At 37.2% G+C, this 20,071-nt stretch overlaps 2 protein-coding genes across 16 annotated transcripts in view; one reads left to right on the forward strand and one right to left on the reverse strand.

Annotated features, from left to right (window-relative positions):
• Positions 1-1,027: 1,027 nt before the first annotated feature.
• On the forward strand, positions 1,028-14,967 carry LOC133525743 (odorant receptor 67a-like). Of its 2 annotated transcripts, none has more exons than XM_061862114.1 (9): positions 1,028-1,349; positions 1,806-1,955; positions 5,740-5,922; positions 6,309-6,501; positions 8,587-8,683; positions 12,077-12,181; positions 12,587-12,675; positions 13,178-13,244; positions 14,283-14,967. In XM_061862114.1, the coding sequence occupies exons 1-9, from the start codon at positions 1,091-1,093 to the stop codon at positions 14,343-14,345; spliced, it is 1,206 nt and encodes a 401-aa protein (XP_061718098.1). In that variant the 5' UTR covers positions 1,028-1,090; the 3' UTR covers positions 14,346-14,967. The 2 variants fall into 2 exon arrangements, with proteins under 2 accessions (XP_061718098.1, XP_061718099.1); XM_061862115.1 differs by having other exon boundaries at positions 5,794-5,922.
• Positions 14,968-14,992: 25 nt separating this feature from the next.
• The window catches only part of LOC133525741 (apoptosis-stimulating of p53 protein 1), a 197,785-nt gene continuing 192,706 nt past the window's right edge, over positions 14,993-20,071 (reverse strand). For 12 of the 14 annotated variants that reach the window (XM_061862111.1, XM_061862100.1, XM_061862102.1 and 9 more), the window contains 2 exons: positions 19,768-19,869; positions 16,116-16,774 (listed from right to left, as the gene is read on the reverse strand). In XM_061862111.1, the coding sequence (XP_061718095.1) occupies positions 16,353-16,774; positions 19,768-19,869 (524 nt within the window). In that variant the 3' untranslated portion in view covers positions 16,116-16,352. Of the gene's footprint in view, positions 15,321-16,115; positions 16,775-19,767; positions 19,870-20,071 lie in introns of those variants that run through there. The other 2 variants (XM_061862110.1, XM_061862109.1) reach the window with 1 other exon arrangement.

The raw sequence follows: 20,071 nt of genomic DNA on the forward strand, positions 1-20,071 counted from the left end.
TTTGGTGGTTAAAAAAAATATTTTGGGATATATTCCGTTTACGCATACCGTCAGCTAAGAATACGTTTGTGCCATATCCGATTTTGAGCGAAATCGTTTTTATTTATTCCTAAAATAACAAAAATATGCTGTAATTGACACTAAAATCTCCCACACTTGTTAGGGTTCCATAGCCAAATGGCAAAAAACGGAACCCTTATAGATTCGTCATGTACGTCTGTCTGTCCGATTATGTCACAGCCACTTTTTTCCGAAACTATAAGAGCTATACTGTTCAAACTTGGTAAGTAGATGTATTCTATGAACCGCATTAAGATGTTTACACAAAAATAGACAAAAAACAATAAATTTTGGGGGTTCCCCATACTTAGAACTGAAACTCAAAAAATCTTTTTTCATCAAACCCATACGTGTGGGGTATCTATGGATAGGTCTTTAAAAATGATATTGAGGTTTCTAATATCATTTTATTCTAAACTGAATAGTTTGCGCGAGAGACACTTCCAAAGTGGAAAAATGTGTCCCCCCCCCCCCGTGACTTCTAAAATAACAGAATGAAAAATCAAAAAAAAATATATGATATACATTGCCATGCAAACTTCCACCGAAAATTGGTTTGAACGAGATCTAGTAAGTGGTTTTTTTTTAATACGTCATAAAATTAAAAAAAAAAAAAATTTCATCAAACCCATACGTGTGTGGTATCTACGGATAGGTCTTCAAAAATGATATTTAGGTTTCTAATATCATTTTTTTCTAAACTGAATAGTTTGCGCGAGAGACACTTCCAAAGTGAAAAAAAGTATGTCCCCCCCCCCCCCCCCTGTTACTTCTAAAATAACAGAATGAAAAATCTAAAAAAAATATATGATATACATTACCATGCAAACTTCCACCAAAAATTGGTTTGAACCAGATCTAGTAAGTAGTTTTTTTAATACGTCATAAATGGTACGGAACCCTTCATGGGCGAGTCCGACTCGCACTTGGCCGCTTTTTTTAAATTTAGATACATTCGCCTTAACTTACAACTTTCAAATACCTACAGGTATTTATAGAAAAAATACACTTCTGTTGTCATTCTTCAAAAATGGCTTCACTGGATCACTTGCCTTCTAGTTTTATTGATACAATTATTGTCCCAGTCAAATTATATAGATTTATTGGACTGCAATTCTTCGACGATGACAGGGCTCGTTTTAAAAATTATTGCAAATTAATTCTATTTATTTTGCTGTCTTTTATATTTTCATGTGGCTTGATTTTATTCTTTATCAAAATAAACGAAATTGATGCTGGCATTTTGGAGATTGCTAATGCCACACCTTGCTTATGTCTTGTGATGCAAAGTAAGTTTTATTTTTTGTATATCTTTCCCATCACGGAACAATGGTGTTCCGGGCCTTTGGGAGGCGTGCGCGGAACAGAAGCCAACACCTAGAGGCCCTTTTGACACTTTAATTAAATCTAATAAAGAGTGCACCGAGCGGATGCAGCCCTTGCCTGTGTCGTGGGACGCACGCAGAGGCAGCACCCGCCTGGGTGTAAGAACTATTTGAGAGTTAATGGAATGGAAATAAAATGAACTGGGCTATTGACTGAAAGTGAAGGACTAAATACTGGGCTTATTAAGCGAGGTTCAGAGAAACTGGCCATGGAATGGTCATATCTATTGTTCCCCTTTCTCTACCCTACAGGAACTTACACATCAGATATCATAAAATTATTGCCTACTTTACTCCGAGTTCAATTAAACCGTAAAATTAGTTTAATATGACTCACGAAAATTTAAATTCGATTTTTAGGTTTATTAAAATTATCGTTACTGCGCAAGAAACATCTTATAAGGAGTGTTGTTTATGAAATAGCTGAGATGTGGCCAGGCGAGATGGAGAACCGAGAACAGAAAGAGCTCATGGACAACTGGCTCCACCGCAATAAGTTGATATGCGATTGTAAATATGCTTAATATCAATATTTTATTATTTATTTATTTATTTTAAACTTTATTGCACAAATACAAGTATAACGTACAATAGGCGGACTTAATGCCTTGATGCATTCTCTACCAGTCAACCACTGGACCAAACAGGAATTTGCTAAGGTAGGTACAGTGTGAAAATTTTATAATTATTAAAATTAAATTATTTTATTTTATAATTTGCGGCTAAAATTAGTACCGTAAAACCACCCAACTATAGTCCAAAGCTCCCAACTATGGTCCACAAATAAACTCGTTTTTTCTCGTTCAGGTGTGTATTTTACTCTATTTTTGTAGTTCTAAGGCAAAGTATGTTTATAAATGGAAGGTAAAACTAGGAGTAAACCAAAAAGAACATTGGTATAGATACTTAATTTCCTTTCGAACTTGTGGACCATAGTTGCAGTATTGGACTATAGTTGTGTAGTTTTACGGTAAGTTAAAAGAAATATCCCATAAACTTGTTGGTGTGTCTGGCGACCTCCGGGCAGGAGCGTATTTCGTCGGGAGGACAGTCGCGTCTTGTGTATAATTTTTTTATACACCTACAATGTCGCGGGGTCACTTTAAGCTGCAGTAAGTTCGAGTTTTTCTCTCACTTTCACTGAGCGTAAGCGCGAGCGAGTTGGAAGTGCGTGCCCGGGAGCGCGCTTATCATGATCTTAATTTTTTTTTTTTAATAAAAATAAACAACTAAGTGCGAGTCGGACTCGCGCACGAAGGGTTATTACGCAAAAAACGGCAAAAAAATCACGTTTGTTGTACGGGAGCCCCACTTAAATAATTATTTTATTCTGTTTTTAGTATTTGTTGTTATAGCGGCAACAGAAATACATCATCTGTGAAATTTTCAACTGATCACGATTAGGGCTTGCAATTCGAATATTCGAATTTAACGAATATTCAGTTCATTTTAATATTCGAATATTCGGTCGTGAAAATTTCGAATATTCGAATAAATTTCATAACACCATGATTTCAAAACGAAAAGAAATATCACCTACTATGGCCGCTAACGAGCTAGCGCGCGATACGCTTACGCGCTTATAGAGCGAGATTTCGGATACCTCCGTCTTACTCCCACCTCGCGCGTGCCAATAACCACGTTTCGCATTGCATAGGTACTTACATGCCGTTCGCTCAGTGTGCTTTAAATACGCGAACTGGAAATAGGTACCTACGTTAAGAACTAAAACTGTGTGTCGAAAGTGTTGAGAATTTCGTTTAGTGAATATTTAAAGAGAAAATTACTCAGGTAAGTTTATATTTTACCTATTTCTTATATTTACGTTAGGTATAATGGTGTAAATCAATAAATGTTGATAGCATGATAAATATTCAATAAACATGATTATAGTTACCTATATCATTAGTTAATTATATCATCACTATTTATCACCACCACGCTTATTGTCATTGGCAAACCTAATTTGTAGTTATCTATAAGATTGTTTTAATAAAACAAATGTATACAAATTCATTATTATTGTTTACCAGGTTACCCGACTAGACTGATTTAATAAGCCACTTTGATCAAGGGATGGCATTAGCAAGATGGATAAATTAAATTTCAAAGAATACAATAAAAAAACGTCAAACAAATCCTCTGTATGTAATTTTTTTCTAAGGTCAGAGGATGGCGTTTATGCACAATGCAAAGAGTGCAACAAAGTATTAAAATGCCAAAATATGACTACAACTTTACATATGCATTGGAAACGCCACCGCGAATGCTGCGATAACAATGAAGCTTCCACGAGTTCTACGGAACCTGTTGTGGTGACACCACAGAAACGACCACAGCGTGCTGATATTACAAACGAGCCTTTGAAAAAGAAATCTCGTATAGATGACTACTTCCACAGTTCCGAAGATACTATGGAAACTTTGGTGTCAAAAATGACGGCATGCGATGGCCTCCCGTTTAATATTTTCTGTACCTCTGCGTCAATAAGAAAACTCTTTCTAAAAAGTGGCTATCATAATTTACCGAAGTCATCACACAATTAAAAAAATTGTGGTAACGAAGAGTGATGAAATCAAAAGTGACTTAAGGAAAGAATTATCAGCCATGAAAGCTGAAAATAAAAAGTTTTCAGTTACATTCGATGAATGGACCTCAGACTCCAACCGGGTTACATTAATGTGAACATCCTTTCCTCCCATTTGAAAGATAAACCATTTAGAAATTTGGGGCTTGCAAGAATAAAGGGACGAGGAACAGCTGTGTCAATATTCTAGAAAACAAACTGGCTGTATATTATTTATATTTGGACATAGACATAGCATGTGCAGTGACCGATGGAGCTAGTGTTATGTGTTCGTTAGGTCGCAAAGTACCTTCTTACCATCAGCAGTGTCTTGCACATGGCATCCAATGTGCCGTTGTAGACGCCATTTACAAAAATGATCCCGAAGAAAAAAATCGGTGGAAGACACGGCAGTAACCTACAATGACAGCGATAGTGAGACTAGTGTATTTGATGACAGTGATACAGAAGAAGAAAACTATGGTTTCATAGTGCAACAAGGAAATTTGACCAAGAAACGCACCCTTATGCATAATAAAGAGTTAATTGACAAAGTGCGAAATGTCGTGAAATTTTTTAAGAAATGGCCGACGAAAAGTGAAGTGCTGAGTAGTTATCTCGCCCAAGGAAACAAACCTGCAGCTGATTTTGGATTGTAAAACAAGATGGAACAGTTTAGCCAACATGATTGAGAAATTTATAAAGATAAAAGATTCAGTGATGAAAGCTTTGATCGATTTGGAGGATTTTCATATTTTAGAACATTTATCTAATTCTCTGAACATTTTCAAAGCTACCGTAGAAGCTATATGCCAAGAAAATGCAAACCTTTTGACTGCTGAAGCAGCTTTGCAATTTATGATGAGCAAATTGCAACAGCAATCGCAGATGATTATTTTATGACGAATATTCCTTCTTTAATTTGTTGTTAACTGTTAAACTTTGTAATCGTTGATGATTTCAAGACCGTTTACGAAAATAAATATAAAGAACACATTAAAGTTACTTTTATTTTACATTTCCCAAAATATTCGAATTTTATTCGAATATTCTAATATCTCGAAAAAAAAAACCGAACATTCGAATTTTTTAATAAAGTCGAATATTTGCAATCCCTAATCACGATTCATGAGATACCCTGGTGACATAGAAACAGATGGCCAGTGGAGTGTTAGTAATAGGGCCCCGTTTTTACCCTTTGGGTACGGAACCCTAAAAAGTAATCGCTGAGTTCCCTGTAGCATAATATTGATCATTTTTAGAAATAATTTTCATATGTTTAGCTTTTGTGCAAAAATTTTAATTTTTTTTGCTCGTAATTTGTTTTATCGAGTAAAAGTCAAAAACTCAGGATTCGAATCGCTGAAGCCCCTAGAGAAAGGCCTCAAGATTGCTAATTAAATTATTGTGAACAGCCGTATTGTGATCCAAAACAGCGCTACGACTTTTTTTAAATCCCGTTCTGAACCTACTGCACCTTAAACTTTTGTCTAAGTTTAATTTTATCGATGTTATTTATACTAATTGTAATTAATAATATTTATATGTATGTATGTAATATCTAATGGTATAAACTTCGTAGATTTGCGACTTCTGGGGTTCTGGGACTTATTTTACAATTTGGTTATTCAGTAAAAACATTAATTGGTATTAGTAATAGTAGGTTATAGAGTAGATAGTCTATAAATAAGACCACCTACCTACTTTTATATATATTTTTTCTTTCAGCAATACTCAAGTTTACTATATTCGGTTTATTAATTTACAATGGGGTTTCTTTAGTCATATACTTCATCCTGCGAATCCTGGATAAGAACCCCGCCTATGTTTTCCCGTTTGAACTATACTATCCCTTTGAGATTGACTCGGTGTGGAAATATGTGGCAGTTTATTTGATGCATATTTTAGCAAGTAAGTGATTATCGATAAGTCGTCGATGCCCACCAACCAATTAAGGCGCTAGGCGCCGTTTGTGGCGAAAAACTGTTAATTTCTAGAGCCTATTTCCTCTAAATGGGTCAACAAAAAATTATGGACAAAATATATATGTTCATTCTATGTACAATAATAGTTACATTTGACTTTTTTCTTTAATATTATAGTTTCACTGTAAAAAAAATTAATACGACACGTCATTTTGTGGCTAACTTTGGCTTTTTTCTACTAAATGGCTTAATCGATTTGAATTATTTTTAATATACACGTCATAAACAACAAAACAACAAATTAATCAGAAAGTGCCCTATCCGTGTTATCTCCACCTCAGTGGAAAGGCCTTAAGGTTAACAATGTTCTAGCAACAATAATCTACGAATGCAGCTACCTGTCCTGCGATATGTTCCTATTCTCTTTAACGGTCAACGTGTCCATGCTCCTCCGTCTGCTGCACTACGACCTGGTGAACATAGACGTGAGTCGCCGAGGACAGGAAGCAGATGAATCTCTGGCAAACCTTAAAAATATCGTTAAGAGACATCAAAAACTTTTGAAGTAAGGCTTGGCTTTGTTGTTTTGTTTGCTCAAATGTTCTGTCGCAGTCAAATTGATGGTTTTCGCCTTTTACAAACAGCGTCGTCATTTTACAAACGTACCGTGAAACGTTATGCAATTTGCCGAAGGTAGTGTCAACGTACACGTGATGGTTGTCTAAGGATGACCATGGTTTGCCGTTTTATCAATTCATATTAACTTTTATACCACACTACTATCCTCTAGGCCACCAAAATCTCAAGGTCACCCAAAACCGAACCAGAGCAGCCCACTATCCACGTAGTCTTGTCTGTCCTACTCCTACCCCTAGATAGTAATTGCGAAATCGGAGGCGCGGAGGGAGAGCAGCCAGCTTCGTCCCGCGGGGGCGGAAGGGCTGCTCTTCCGCAGCGTCGGAGCCACCCAAGTCCAAAAGCCTCCCCCGTAACCCGCGCCCCTAATAAGTCCAACGAACTCCAGATTTGATGGACACTCCAGCGATTTTCATTATTTTAATGTGCAGCGCCAGGCGTGGTTAATTAATAACTAATTCGACCAAAATGCCTCGGCGCTGTTAAGAGGCTGTTATTAACACCCAATTTCGTCGAAATTGATGTTACTTAAGCAGTTCATTAAAAAAAACTATTTGTTTTATACTACGTCGGTGGCAAACAAGCATGCGGCCCGTCTGATGGTAAGTAGTCTCCGTAGCCTATGTACGCTTGGAACTCCAGAAGAGCTACATGCGCGTTGCCGACCTTGACACTCCGCACCCTCGTTGAACTCTGGGAAACTTTACTCACCGGCAGGAACACAACTCTATGAGTAAGGTCTAGTGTTATTTGGCTACGGTTTTCTGTAAGGTGGAGGTACTTCGCCCCAGTTGGGCTCTGCTCTAGATCTGAAATGACATCCCCTATGCATCCGCTATGCTATGCCCTACCACACAGAGCGAGATGACATGCCCATACCTCTCTTTTGGACTTTTAGTAAATAAATAAAAAATCATAATATAAATAAAAAAAAAAACATAATAATCATATTTCAAGAAGTTGATGTACTTACTCGATACATGATTGAAAGAAATTGGCTCTATAGAAAATAATTGCAAAGATTGGTATTAAACATGGACTTTGAATACTAAGGACGTAGTTTCGCTAAACATCATCCACCAATTTTCTAGTATTTACGCGTGACACGCACACATTGACAGTTATCTCTATGGCCTCATCTAAAACGTAGTGATTATATGCTCTTTGGCCTCATCCACCAATCTGCCGTCAGTCGAATTGAAACGTCAGTGCATTAATTGTTCGAAGAAAAAAAAATGCGTGGTCGAATGTTGCAAAAATTATACCGATCGAAAGAAAAAAAGAGGCAGAATAAATTTTCATACATAAGTTAATCAATTATCACATTATATTTCGTAAAATACGATATTAATCCATGAAGTTGTACCTAAAGTGGAGGGCGCTCTCACTTATTTTTGCCATACTAAATTGAACCTTATCCCCGAGCTAGAAAGGTGTTCGTACCAAACTAGAGGAAATGTACTCAATCGGCCTAGGTATACATTCGACATGCACACATTGAATCCTTCCGCCATTGTCACAGCTGGTCGTCAGTTGCGCGGCCTCTGTCAAATTGTTCCTCTATGGTGTTAAAGTCACAATTATACGGTTCTGTCTTTATTTATTTTTTACTTATGTGTCTTAAATTAAAATCACAATTAATATTTATCTATACCTAACTAAACCGCTAACGAGTAATATATTACAAAAATAATCCACATTTATTATTTATTTCAATAGTTTTCTTATTATTCCCTTTTAAGGCCCAGTAACAGTGACAATGCTATCTCATTTACTCCTATACAAATAGACAGTGTGCGCTGATGCACCGTGCGTTCGCCATTGATAGCCTTGTAATATAACATATTTTACAAAATGTGGACGTTTTACAATTTGCGTTTCGTGTTTGTAAAATGACGTCTCTCGGAATCATACAATTTACCTGCGACATATCCACACCGCAGTTATCTTTTGTGGAATTCAGTTATAGAGCCACAAATGTACTAAAGATTATTTTAAATTATTTTATTTTCAGATTAGCTGAGGATTTGGATAGAATATTTAGTGCTGTTATGTTTACTGTGTTAGTTTTCTCGTCTCTAATTATTAGTTTCTTTGGATTTCTGACTATAGTAAGTAAAGACATGAAGTTTTAATAATTCTATGAAAGTCCCTATACATATCTCTGCGAAGTACCTTTATTTAGTTTAGATATAGCCGCCTAATGTTGCATTGCATCTCTTTTAGCCCACGGGCCAGGAGCATATATCGTCAGTCATCGCCTCCCGGCTGATACTTTGACAGATTATAGTTTAGATGTTAGGTATCATGAATTAAGTAAAAAAATAGTCAGCCGGTTGTATCGCGGTGGAAAGACCGTCACTTGATGACATTCAGACATGATCATGTACATTTTTTTTTATCAGTCGACGCCTCCCGATAGATATTGTGTCAGATGATAGTTTAGAAGCTATTTTAATAAAAAAATAAACCGTGTGCCGGTTGTGGAAAGACCGTCAGCAGGTCACATGAACATGTAAAAAATACGCACCTTACCTCTTGTCTTATGTCTGCAAAGTATGCGTAATGGATTACGTTATCCTCAAAGTACTTTTGGGTAAAAATATACGATACAGCACTACTGATGTCTATAAGGATGTTGATGTTCTAACTGTGAGACAGTTATATAGGTATCTTAAATTGTATTCTGAAAGTGCATAAAAGTATAAAACCAGATGTTGGTATGTTAAAAAAACGTAACTCTTACTCAATAACTAATCAACCAAATATTGGTAGGACTTATTTTGCTAAAAGGCAATTTAATCTAACATCTATTTATCTATACAATCTAGTTAACAGAACTAATAGTATTTACAATAAAACCTATAACGAGTGTAAAAAAAGACACCATATGGTTAAAAAGTAAATCATACGAGGAAACAGAAACCATAATTCATTGACCCTTATCTGAGACCCACACGACTCATTCAACCATACACATCAATAACACATACTATTTTAACCCATTCATTGCCGAAGACGCGAATTCGCGTCCTATGTATGTGTAATCGTAATGCCGAGGACGCGATTTCGCGTCCTCGAGTTATTTGTTTTTTTTTGCTAGAAAACAACTGTACTTAAATGCTGATACCAAAATGTTACTTTATTTATGAAGGATAATATTATACTGTTGCTGGTTTTTGGATTCAGTGCATCTGTAATTTTCATAATTCTTATCTCGGATGCCGAAGACGCGAATTCGCGTCCCATGTTATGTGTAATCGTTATGCCGAGGACGCGATTTCGCGTCCTCGAGTTGTGTTTTTTTTGCTAGAAAACAACTGTACTTAAATGCTGATACCAAAATGTTACTTTATTTATGAAGGATAATATTATACTGTTGCTGGTTTTTAGATTCAGTGCATTTGTAATTTTCATAATTCTTATCTCGGATGCCGAAGACGCGAATTCACGTCCGATCGTAATTCCGGGGTCGCGATTTCGCGGCCTCGTTTTTTTACTAGAAAACAACTATTTATTTATTTTTTGAAGGAGAATATTATACTTCGGTTTTTGGATTCAGTGCATTTGTAATTTAGAAAAAATAGTTTTTGCTAGAAAAACACTTATTTAAAAAAACTTATCCCGAGATGTAATTTTTAAAGACAAATTGTATACTGTTACCGGTTATTAAAATAAACACATTTGTAATACTCAACATTTTCATTTCGGGTGAAGCGGAGGCGGATTCCCGTCCATTATGTTTATATTAGGTAATTGTCATTTACCTTTTATCGCGAAAAATATTTAATGATAGTAATTTAATCATGTGCCATATACTTTATAAGTGATTGTTACAAACTACTAAAATAATTTAGATACGCAGACATGTTTATGTCCAGGGGTACTAAACATTTTCGACTGTATATTTAACTATAATAAAATGGGTTGCATTTAATATTTAATATTTTTGTCCATTATCTAAACACTTGCTTTAAACACTTTCTTTAACTTTTATAATCTTACTAAAAACCATTAAAAACTCATATACGTCTGAAGTATACGGCCGTCACGTCTATACTGAATACGTTTTCGACAAAAACTGTTTTTAGGCGCAAAAATTTCACTTACGATGCCGAAAACGCGAAATTGCGTCCTTGACAACGTAATGCCGCGGACGCGAATTCCCGCCCTTGAAATAGGTTAACCTAATGCCGCGGACGCGAACTCGCGTCCATGAAATGTTAACGTAATGCCGCGGACGCGAATTCGCGTCGTCGCGTGGAAGGCGGCGGCACTGCGTGATGAGTAAAAATATGAGGCGTCGGCAATGAATGGGTTAACTGGTCAAACATATTTTTTTTACTTTAATATTATATGATACCTTTGTATGAAATTATATTAATGTATGAAAGAGCAAATACCTCCCAACACAAGTGTCAAACTTAAAAGGAGGATTCAACACATTGGAAAAAAATTGTTAAGAATAAACTAATTTTTAATTTATTGAAACGCCTGATGGAATGCTACATGCAAAGTTTCTTGATTTTGTTATCACTATCATAAAAAGGTAAAGCGCTTATTTTTTCAATGTTCGCGTATCTTTTGCATATTAAAAAGTTGGTCCAGTCTATGGTTGCCTAGATTAACCGATTTTTATCTAACATCTAAGCAACCATGGACTGGACCGTTTACAGTTCGATTATATATAAAATAAGCTTTAAGGTTGAGAGTGAGCGCTGGTGGTCTAACGGTAAGAGAGTGCGACTTGCAATCAGGAGGTCGCGGGTTCAAATCCCGGCTCGTACCAATGAGTTTTTCGGAATTTAGGTATGTACGAAATATCATTTGATATTTACCAGTCGCTTTTCGGTGAAGGAAAACATCGTGAGGAAACCGGACCAATAAGGCCTAGTTTACCCCCTGGGTTAGAAAGGTTACGCCAATTCTAGGGATTAGCCGTGGCAAAATGCCGGGACAACGCGAGGTAGATGATCATGATTTGATATAATATACTATAAACAAACAATAAAAAAGAATAAAAAAAATTCTGTCCGTACGCAATTTTACTAGGCAACCTACATATATTTGCAATGAGTCAATGTGAATATTATCTATCATTTATTTCTTATCATAAATAAATAACAGATGAGGGTATTGAGGGTATTCCTTATAACGTATCTCCTACTATATAAGCGGTTCAATTGAAAATACCGAAGCAAGATAAAATTAGTAAGTGGTTGCAATCTCTTTCAAAATATCTGAGTTTAACCGATTTTATATCGCTGGCCGTGAACTAGAAAATTTCGTTCCCCCTTCTTACCGGTAGGGAGAGAGAACGATTTGTTTAGTCCGTATTCCAGTAAAACCGGTTTTGAATAAAAAAAATATAACGGTTTTGGAATGAAATTAATAGGTATTTCAATACTGGTTCCGAGCCCTGGAACTAACTATGTACTACTACTAGCAATGTAGGTACCTCCTTCCATTATGCTGTTTTCTAGACCCATATAAACTATTCTCAGGTGATTAAGGGAAAGTTCCAGCAGTTCATGAATTTGATCGCTGCGTTAGAGGTCCTGTTTTCTGTCTTTTATATTATGCTGCCGGGCCAGATTCTATCAGATACAGTAAGTTTTATAATCACTTCTATAAGTAGTAGATAGTTACAGTCACCATCAATAGTAGGCGATGAAACAACGCGCCAAAAGTACCTGATATTCCGGATAACTTTTCCAAGTATAGATATGAGTAAATCTCTAAAATTCGCTATCAAAAGTATATTTTACAGTCTTAATTGTTCTACATATAGAACCATCACTTTTTGCTAAGCTGTTACAGAATGGTAGATACTTTTACGTTGCCTTGTTTGATCCGCTGCTTTTAATATAAGAGGTATGAAACCTAAGAAAAATTAGTGCCAAAAAATCTGAAGGTCTTTAAAACAGATGTCTTCTACAATCAATAACTCCTTGTCCTTATTGAAGAAATTTTCCTTTAAGGAGGAAAGTAAATTATTAATAATACACTTACAGAGCAGTGGAGTCGCTGACGCCGCCTATCAAAGCCTATGGTACAACAGTGATGAAAGATTCAGGAAAATTATAATTATCATGATTGCAAGGTATGCTCGTCACACACGTTAAAAACATGCATCTTGGTGCATATCGTCCGCATTCCCTACCCCACTCCCAAGTACCTAAGCTTATCTAGTTCCACATATCTAAATACAAAGGCTGTAGAACGTTACCGGATAATTTAAACTTTGAACGCCTATCGTGTGCGACGCGCCATCGAGGATCTTGTCGGAACACACGAGGGTTGATTTTGAGCTGTAGCTCTGCGCGTCTTTTAACGGCTTTGGCGGTCAAAAAGTTAATCAATCAAATTAATAGTGCCAAGATGTAAACAGTGGCGAAAGGCGCAACTAAATATAGGGTGGCAAAAGCAGCAAAAATACCCCTGCCCGAGGGGCCAGGCCGCAAGCCGCCTCGTTGCAACTTTTCGATGATTATGTATACTTGGACGCCACTAGGCGTAGCGTTATTATGACCGATTTGGAGATGCAAAAAGTGGGCTAGGCGACCCGTCTGTGCTATTTATAATTTGGAATTTACAATTCTCAGGTCACAAAAGCCGTGCATATTGCGAGCAATGGGATATGCGGATATAAACTTCGAAACATTTTATAAGGTAGGTATTCCTATTCAGACCGCTGTACACATTGGGCTAATGTCGACGAGCCACAAGACTACTGCTCATATTAGAGCTTGAGCACCTTCAGAATCTCTGTATAAGTTTTATATTTCGCTTGCGCAAATATGACCACGTTTCACACTTCCGTTTTCAGCTCAAGTGGCTTCCTATTCATCTTCGCCTTTACTCATATTCTCGTCCTTCTTTTTGGCACTCTCTTTAACCCTACCCTGCTACACCACCTTATCTCAATTTCTTTGTGCAGGATAGTTTCAAAACATTTTCCGCAGAGTAAAGAACCGCGATAGGCCGGTATCTGTCAACTTTAACTTTGTCTTCGGTTTGAGGTATGGGTGTAACTCGAGAGAACTTCCACAAAGTAGGGTATACGCTGGTTTTGTGGGAGAGATTAGAATATGGCAGAGAAGTTGGGCAAGGATACCATTGCATGCTCGTAATATATACGGTGGAACCCCATCTGACCCTGTAGCACTGTGTGGTTTTAAGTTTTTAAGAGCACCACGAACATCTTTTATACTAATTACGCCAATGCATACGTTTATGTTGTCATTATGCGCTACCGTAGCGCCGCGAATCGAGGTAAGGTTATCTATGTTAAGATTTGGACTGTTTGGAAGAAACAAGCTACTATAAAATAGTCGGCGAATTCATTTGCTGCCTCGAAGCCGCGGCACGATGCCTTGATACAAGACAGAGTCTATTAGACCATGCACCTTTAGATTTTAACTTTAATATTTTTTTCGATGGTCTTAATATGCGCGTCCATACAAACGTAGTCCCCATTTTCCTCTCATATGTTTGTATGAAAAGGTTATTTCGCGCGGGTCCTCCATTTTTGGCTTAAATGCTACATATCTAAATAAATTGATGTGCTAAGCTATCAAAAATATTTAAAAACATTTTGCGTGACAGCTACTCCATACGAATGAACTGTCATAGGGGTCATGAATCATCATTCGACATGAGGGGTACATAATAGCTTGGGCTGGCTACTAATTTTTCCTTTAATTTCAGATCTGCGGCACAACCTGGTCTTACCTGTCAGTAGTAAATCAAATGTACCAAGATTCACTTTAAAAGCTGTATTCTAATTTTTACGTCTTTAACCAGTGATTTTAGTATTTATTTTAATAGTAGTAGTAATTTAGTAGTAATAGCAGCACGTTTTTCTAAAATACTTAGGTACCTATACACCGTGTTTTTATTGAATTCCGTTAACTCCGGGATATGGGTAAGTACGTTTAAGAAAACTAAGTGGCATAGTTAATTTGCAAAAAAAAAAATGTAGGTATAACTTTTATATTTTTTTGATTTTTATAAAAAGTAACTAAATGTTGCATATAGCGTTGTTGTAACACGGGCATTACTTTGAATTTAACCAAACAATTGAAAACTGTGACATATCAATATCATTTTGAACATCGATCGTCCGAGATAGTGATTAGGTTTAGTAACAAATGCATACATTCGTACTAAACACTAATCAATATGCAAACAGGCTAAGGTAAGTATATACGCTTGTAAGGGCCTTATAAGATAAAAATAAATTATTGATTATCTCCGAAATGGAGTTAATTAGAATACCGGTGTCTTTGAGAAAGTTACTTAATTTAAGCTCAGCTCGACGGAGTATTTCCCTTGAAATTAACGGAAATAAAAATAAAAAACACGGTGTATAGGCTAATTACAGATGATATAAATAAAGTGAAAATGAAACGAAAAACTTGTTTTCTTCATATTTGTATTGTCAATTTATGTATAATATCTCACAATATTTGCAGCATCCTAAGAACAATATACAAATTTCCACGATCAATTTAAATGATGACTCAAATATTTATAAAATGTACAACATAATCTCATTCGTTTTGAACTAAGTTAAATATGTACAAAATATTAGATCTGATAAAATTGTATAGATACATTTTTATAGATTACAATTATATAAATAGTTTAAAAATTAGAGAACTGTACATGATATCAGGTCATAACATAATATTGTTAAGCTTCATTGTTTCTTCAATCCTGCTGTGGGGTTACTCTTGGATATAACTGCAACAAACAAAAAACTGTTAATATCAAGTTAGGTAGGTACTCAACTAAAAATGCCTAAAATCGACTTCAAATTGTTAATTGTATGGATTGCATTATTTTCCACTTGGTCACACTTTTTTGGTCCAACTGTAAACTGTAGTTCAAAGGCCAACCGATGCTGATGTTGGATAAGGTATAGATTGTACTCTGTTCAATTACTGTACTCCCACAAAATTCACTGGCTGGTATTAAGGATAACGTTACTGGGCAAGCTAGATTTAGTTTTAGAACGAAGAACGTAGTTTCAATTCCGTCAGGGCCTCTATGGAGCTAAAGTCTGAATTTATAGAGAATCAACGCTTCTGTTAAAGCGAATGATCCTCAACAAAGAGACAGTACAGACTAATTGAACGTAGAAGTCTCATTTAACAATGTAAACACTCAGCCGTCGTCGCGGCACCACCACCACTCGCGCTCGGTGTCGTCGTCCTTGCGCAGCACCTGCAGCCCGACTATAGCACTTGCACTCACCCCCAGCAGGTTCCTGGGCACGTAGCCCTCGCGGCCGCCGTCGTCGCGGCACCACCACCACTCGCGCTCGGTGTCGTCGTCCTTGCGCAGCACCTGCAGCCCGACTATAGCACTTGCACTCACCCCCAGCAGGTTCCTGGGCACGTAGCCCTCGCGGCCGCCGTCGTCGCGGCACCATCACCACTCGCGCTCGGTGTCGTCGTCCTTGCGCAGCACCTGCAGCCCGACTATAGCACTTGCACTCACCCCCAGCAGGTTCCTGGGCACGTAGCCCTCGCGGCCGCCGTCGTCGCGGCACCACCACCACTCGCGCTCGGTGTCGTCGTCCTTGCGCAGCACCTACAGCCCGACTATAGCACTTGCACTCACCCCCAGCAGGTTCCTGGGCACGTAGCCCTCGCGGCCGCCGTCGTCGCGGCACCACCACCACTCGCGCTCGGTGTCGTCGTCCTTGCGCAGCACCTGCAGCCCGACTATAGCACTTGCACTCACCCCCAGCAGGTTCCTGGGCACGTAGCCCTAGCGGCCGCCGTCGTCGCGGCACCACCACCACTCGCGCTCGGTGTCGTCGTCCTTGCGCAGCACCTGCAGCCCGACTATAGCACTTGCACTCACCCCCAGCAGGTTCCTGGGCACGTAGCCCTCGCGGCCGCCGTCGTCGCGGCACCACCACCACTCGCGCTCGGTGTCGTCGTCCTTGCGCAGCACCTGCAGCCCGACTATAGCACTTGCACTCACCCCCAGCAGGTTCCTGGGCACGTAGCCCTCGCGGCCGCCGTCGTCGCGGCACCACCACCACTCGCGCTCGCTGTCGTCTCCCTTGCGCAGCACCTGCAGGCGCGCACCCGTCTCGAACGACAGCTCGTCCGGCCGCGCCGCCGTGTATGAGAACACGCCGTATACTAGACCGTTATTCATTATGCCTAGCTTCTCTTGAACACCTGGAAAGATAAAAAAAATGAGTGATAATGAAATGAAGGGAAGAAGGGAGAGACTATTGGTATATTTTTCCAAATTTAGGTCAATTTAAGGCAAGACGTGTGACCGTGTTGTGAAAATTATTGTTATTATTAAGATTTTAATTAGCTGATATTGTCTATTCATATTTAATGTTGCTATACCCTCTCAGGGTTCATGTTGAGACTGTACTTAGCTTTAAGCTATTAATAAGCACCAACTGTACACATGAAACGCAATAAAATATTTGACTTTGACTTTGACGCAAAACATCATCCAACATAACTTGTAACGGATTAAGTTCGAAGCATAGACCTTAGGCTTACGAGTAAGCGGATTCCTAGTCTACGAGTGCTTACCCTTAGCTATAAATCGTATTATCAAGTTTATTATTTATTTATTTATGTTCAGGAGAACCAACAGCTTTAAACTTACAATAGGACAACAAGATTAATACAGAGAGCCAATTACAGGAACTCGCAAGTAATTACAAAGTATATAAAAAAAGTAATGCTAACACTGACGCACACACACATGCGTACAAAGTGAGAAAAAAATAAAAACACAATTGAAAATCAAAATAGACCCTAGGTTCGGAAACACTTAGTTCATTAGCGCCCAGAATAATTGAGGTCTCGAAGCTCGAAACAAAAAAAGAACAAAGTAAAGTACATACACACACACACACACACACACATACACAAACTCGTGCGCACGCTACATGGATATGATTGTAACTTCAAACATTAGTGCTAATGATTCATAACAATCACTGTTCATTTAGAGCTACCTTAAATATTAGATACCTACTCTAGACTGTAGCTACTTAATCATATAATATGTACATAATACAAAATTAAATATTACTTAAGCGTAATCGTTGATTATAGTATTGTATAAAAGTAAAGATTGATGTGTCGTTTTTGCATATACTACGTGTTTACAACTAACTCTGCATTGCAAGCGCACATGGTTGTTAAGTAACACTCTTTTTTGTTATGAACTCATTAAGTTAGGATCACCCGTGTTTGGGTAATCGTTATATTAAGAAATGAATTATGTTTGTTTTATATAAATTACTTTTTGTCAAACACTTACAGATAAAATCTAGAGAAAACTAATAGAACGGCGAATGCTATTCCACCGTGATACAGTTATAGGAACAGAAGACGCTTACCTACTCCTATGTTTAAACAAATTAAATGATGTGTACCTTTAGCCTTTAGTGCATATATAATATATGTATACCTAAATTAGCGTTGTCTAAATGTAAGCAGTTGTTACTTTTATGGTACTAAATAAAGTTTTTTTTTTTATATCAGATGTTAATGCTGATAAAGCATATTTTAAAGTTCATATCAAGGCGCTAATGCACTAAGTTAATGAATAAAATACATTTAATCGCCTAATGAAAACTTAATAAAGAAACAAAAGAAAAAAAAAGCGGCCAAGTGCGAGTCGGACTCGCGCATCTTCTTACTAGATCTTGTTCAACATTTTACCACTTTGGACACACATTTTACCACTTTGGAAGTGTCTCTCGCGCAAACTATTCAGTTTAGAAAAAAATGATATTAGGAACCTAACTATCATTTTTGAAGACCTATCCATACATACCTTACACGTATATGTTTGATGAAAAAAATTTTTTTTAAATTTTATGACGTATTAAAAAAAAAACTACTCACTAGATCTCGTTCAAAACAATTTTCGGTGGAAGTTTGCATGGTAATGTATATCATATATTTTTTTTACATTTTTCATTCTGTTATTTTAGAAGTTACAGGGGGGGGGACACACTTTTTTTCACTTTGGAAGGTTCTCTCGCGCAAACTATTCAGTTTAGAAAAAAATGATATTAGAAACATTAATATCATTTTTGAAGACCTATCCATAGATACCCCACACGTATGGGTATGATGAAAAATTTTTTTTTTTTTTTAATTTCATGACGTATTAAAAAAAAACTACTTACTAGATCTCGTTCAAACCAATTTTCGGTGAAAGTTTACATGGCAATGTATATCATATATTTTTTTTAGATTTTTCATTCTGTTATTTTAGAAGTTACGGGGGGGGGGACACACTTTTTTTCACTTTGGAAGGTTCTCTCGCGCAAACTATTCAGTTTAGAAAAAAATGATATTAGAAACATTAATATCATTTTTGAAGACCTATCCATAGATACCCCACACGTATGGGTATGATGAAAAAAATTTTTTTTTTTTAATTTCATGACGTATTAAAAAAAAACTACTTACTAGATCTCGTTCAAACCAATTTTCGGTGGAAGTTTACATGGCAATGTATATCATATATATTTTTTAGATTTTTCATTCTGTTATTTTAGAAGTTACGGGGGGGGGGACACACATTTTACCACTTTGGAAGTGTCTCTCGCGCAAACTATTCATTTTAGAAAAAAATGATATTAGAAACCTCAATATCATTTTTGAAGACCTATCCATAGATACCCCACACGTATGGGGTTGATGAAAAAAGATTTTTTGAGTTTCAGTTTTAAGTATGGGGAACCCCCAAAATTTATTGTTTTTTTTCTATTTTTGTGTAAACATCCTAATGCGGTTCATAGAATACATCTACTTACCAAGTTTGAACAGTACAGCTCTTATAGTTTCGGAAAAAAGTGGCTGTGACAGAATCGGACAGACAGACGGACATGACGAATCTATAAGGGTTCCGTTTTTTGCCATTTGGCTACGGAACCCTAAAAACAGAAAAAAAACAGTATATACATGTAATAATACATACAGAGAAAGAAAGCTCACATAAAACATAGCTCAACCAGACTATGCCTCACATTAGGAACTTTACAATTGAATATGTCAATATTAAGTTCCTCAGACAACTCATTTAGCTTACGACTCGCGCGAAACAGGAAGCTATTCTGCCTATACTTGGAGGATGCAGTAAACTAAATTTGCACCTTATTGTTAAATATTAACAATTGACTTACTGTATAGGTATTCTGAACAGCCGTCGAAGCCTTCCTCGTCTTCCTCGCACTTCTCGGCCGCCGTCTCGTGGTCAGACAGTGTCGTTGCAAATATGCAGGCACCTAGAAATTTATAATTTTCTGTCACGCCATAATGTGAATAATGTGTCAACCCACATTTATTATGCATTTATGCAATAAGACGTCAACCCAAAAAAATACGCTTAAAGTCGACATCTTATTGCAAAATGAATGGTCCACACATTTTGCTAAGCAGCATATCGGTGAAAAACAGAAAATTCTCGTGAAGCTTATTTCCACTTTT

This window comes from Cydia pomonella, chromosome 15 (assembly GCF_033807575.1).
Source record: "Cydia pomonella isolate Wapato2018A chromosome 15, ilCydPomo1, whole genome shotgun sequence".
In the NCBI taxonomy this organism is placed as follows: domain Eukaryota; kingdom Metazoa; phylum Arthropoda; class Insecta; order Lepidoptera; family Tortricidae; genus Cydia; species Cydia pomonella.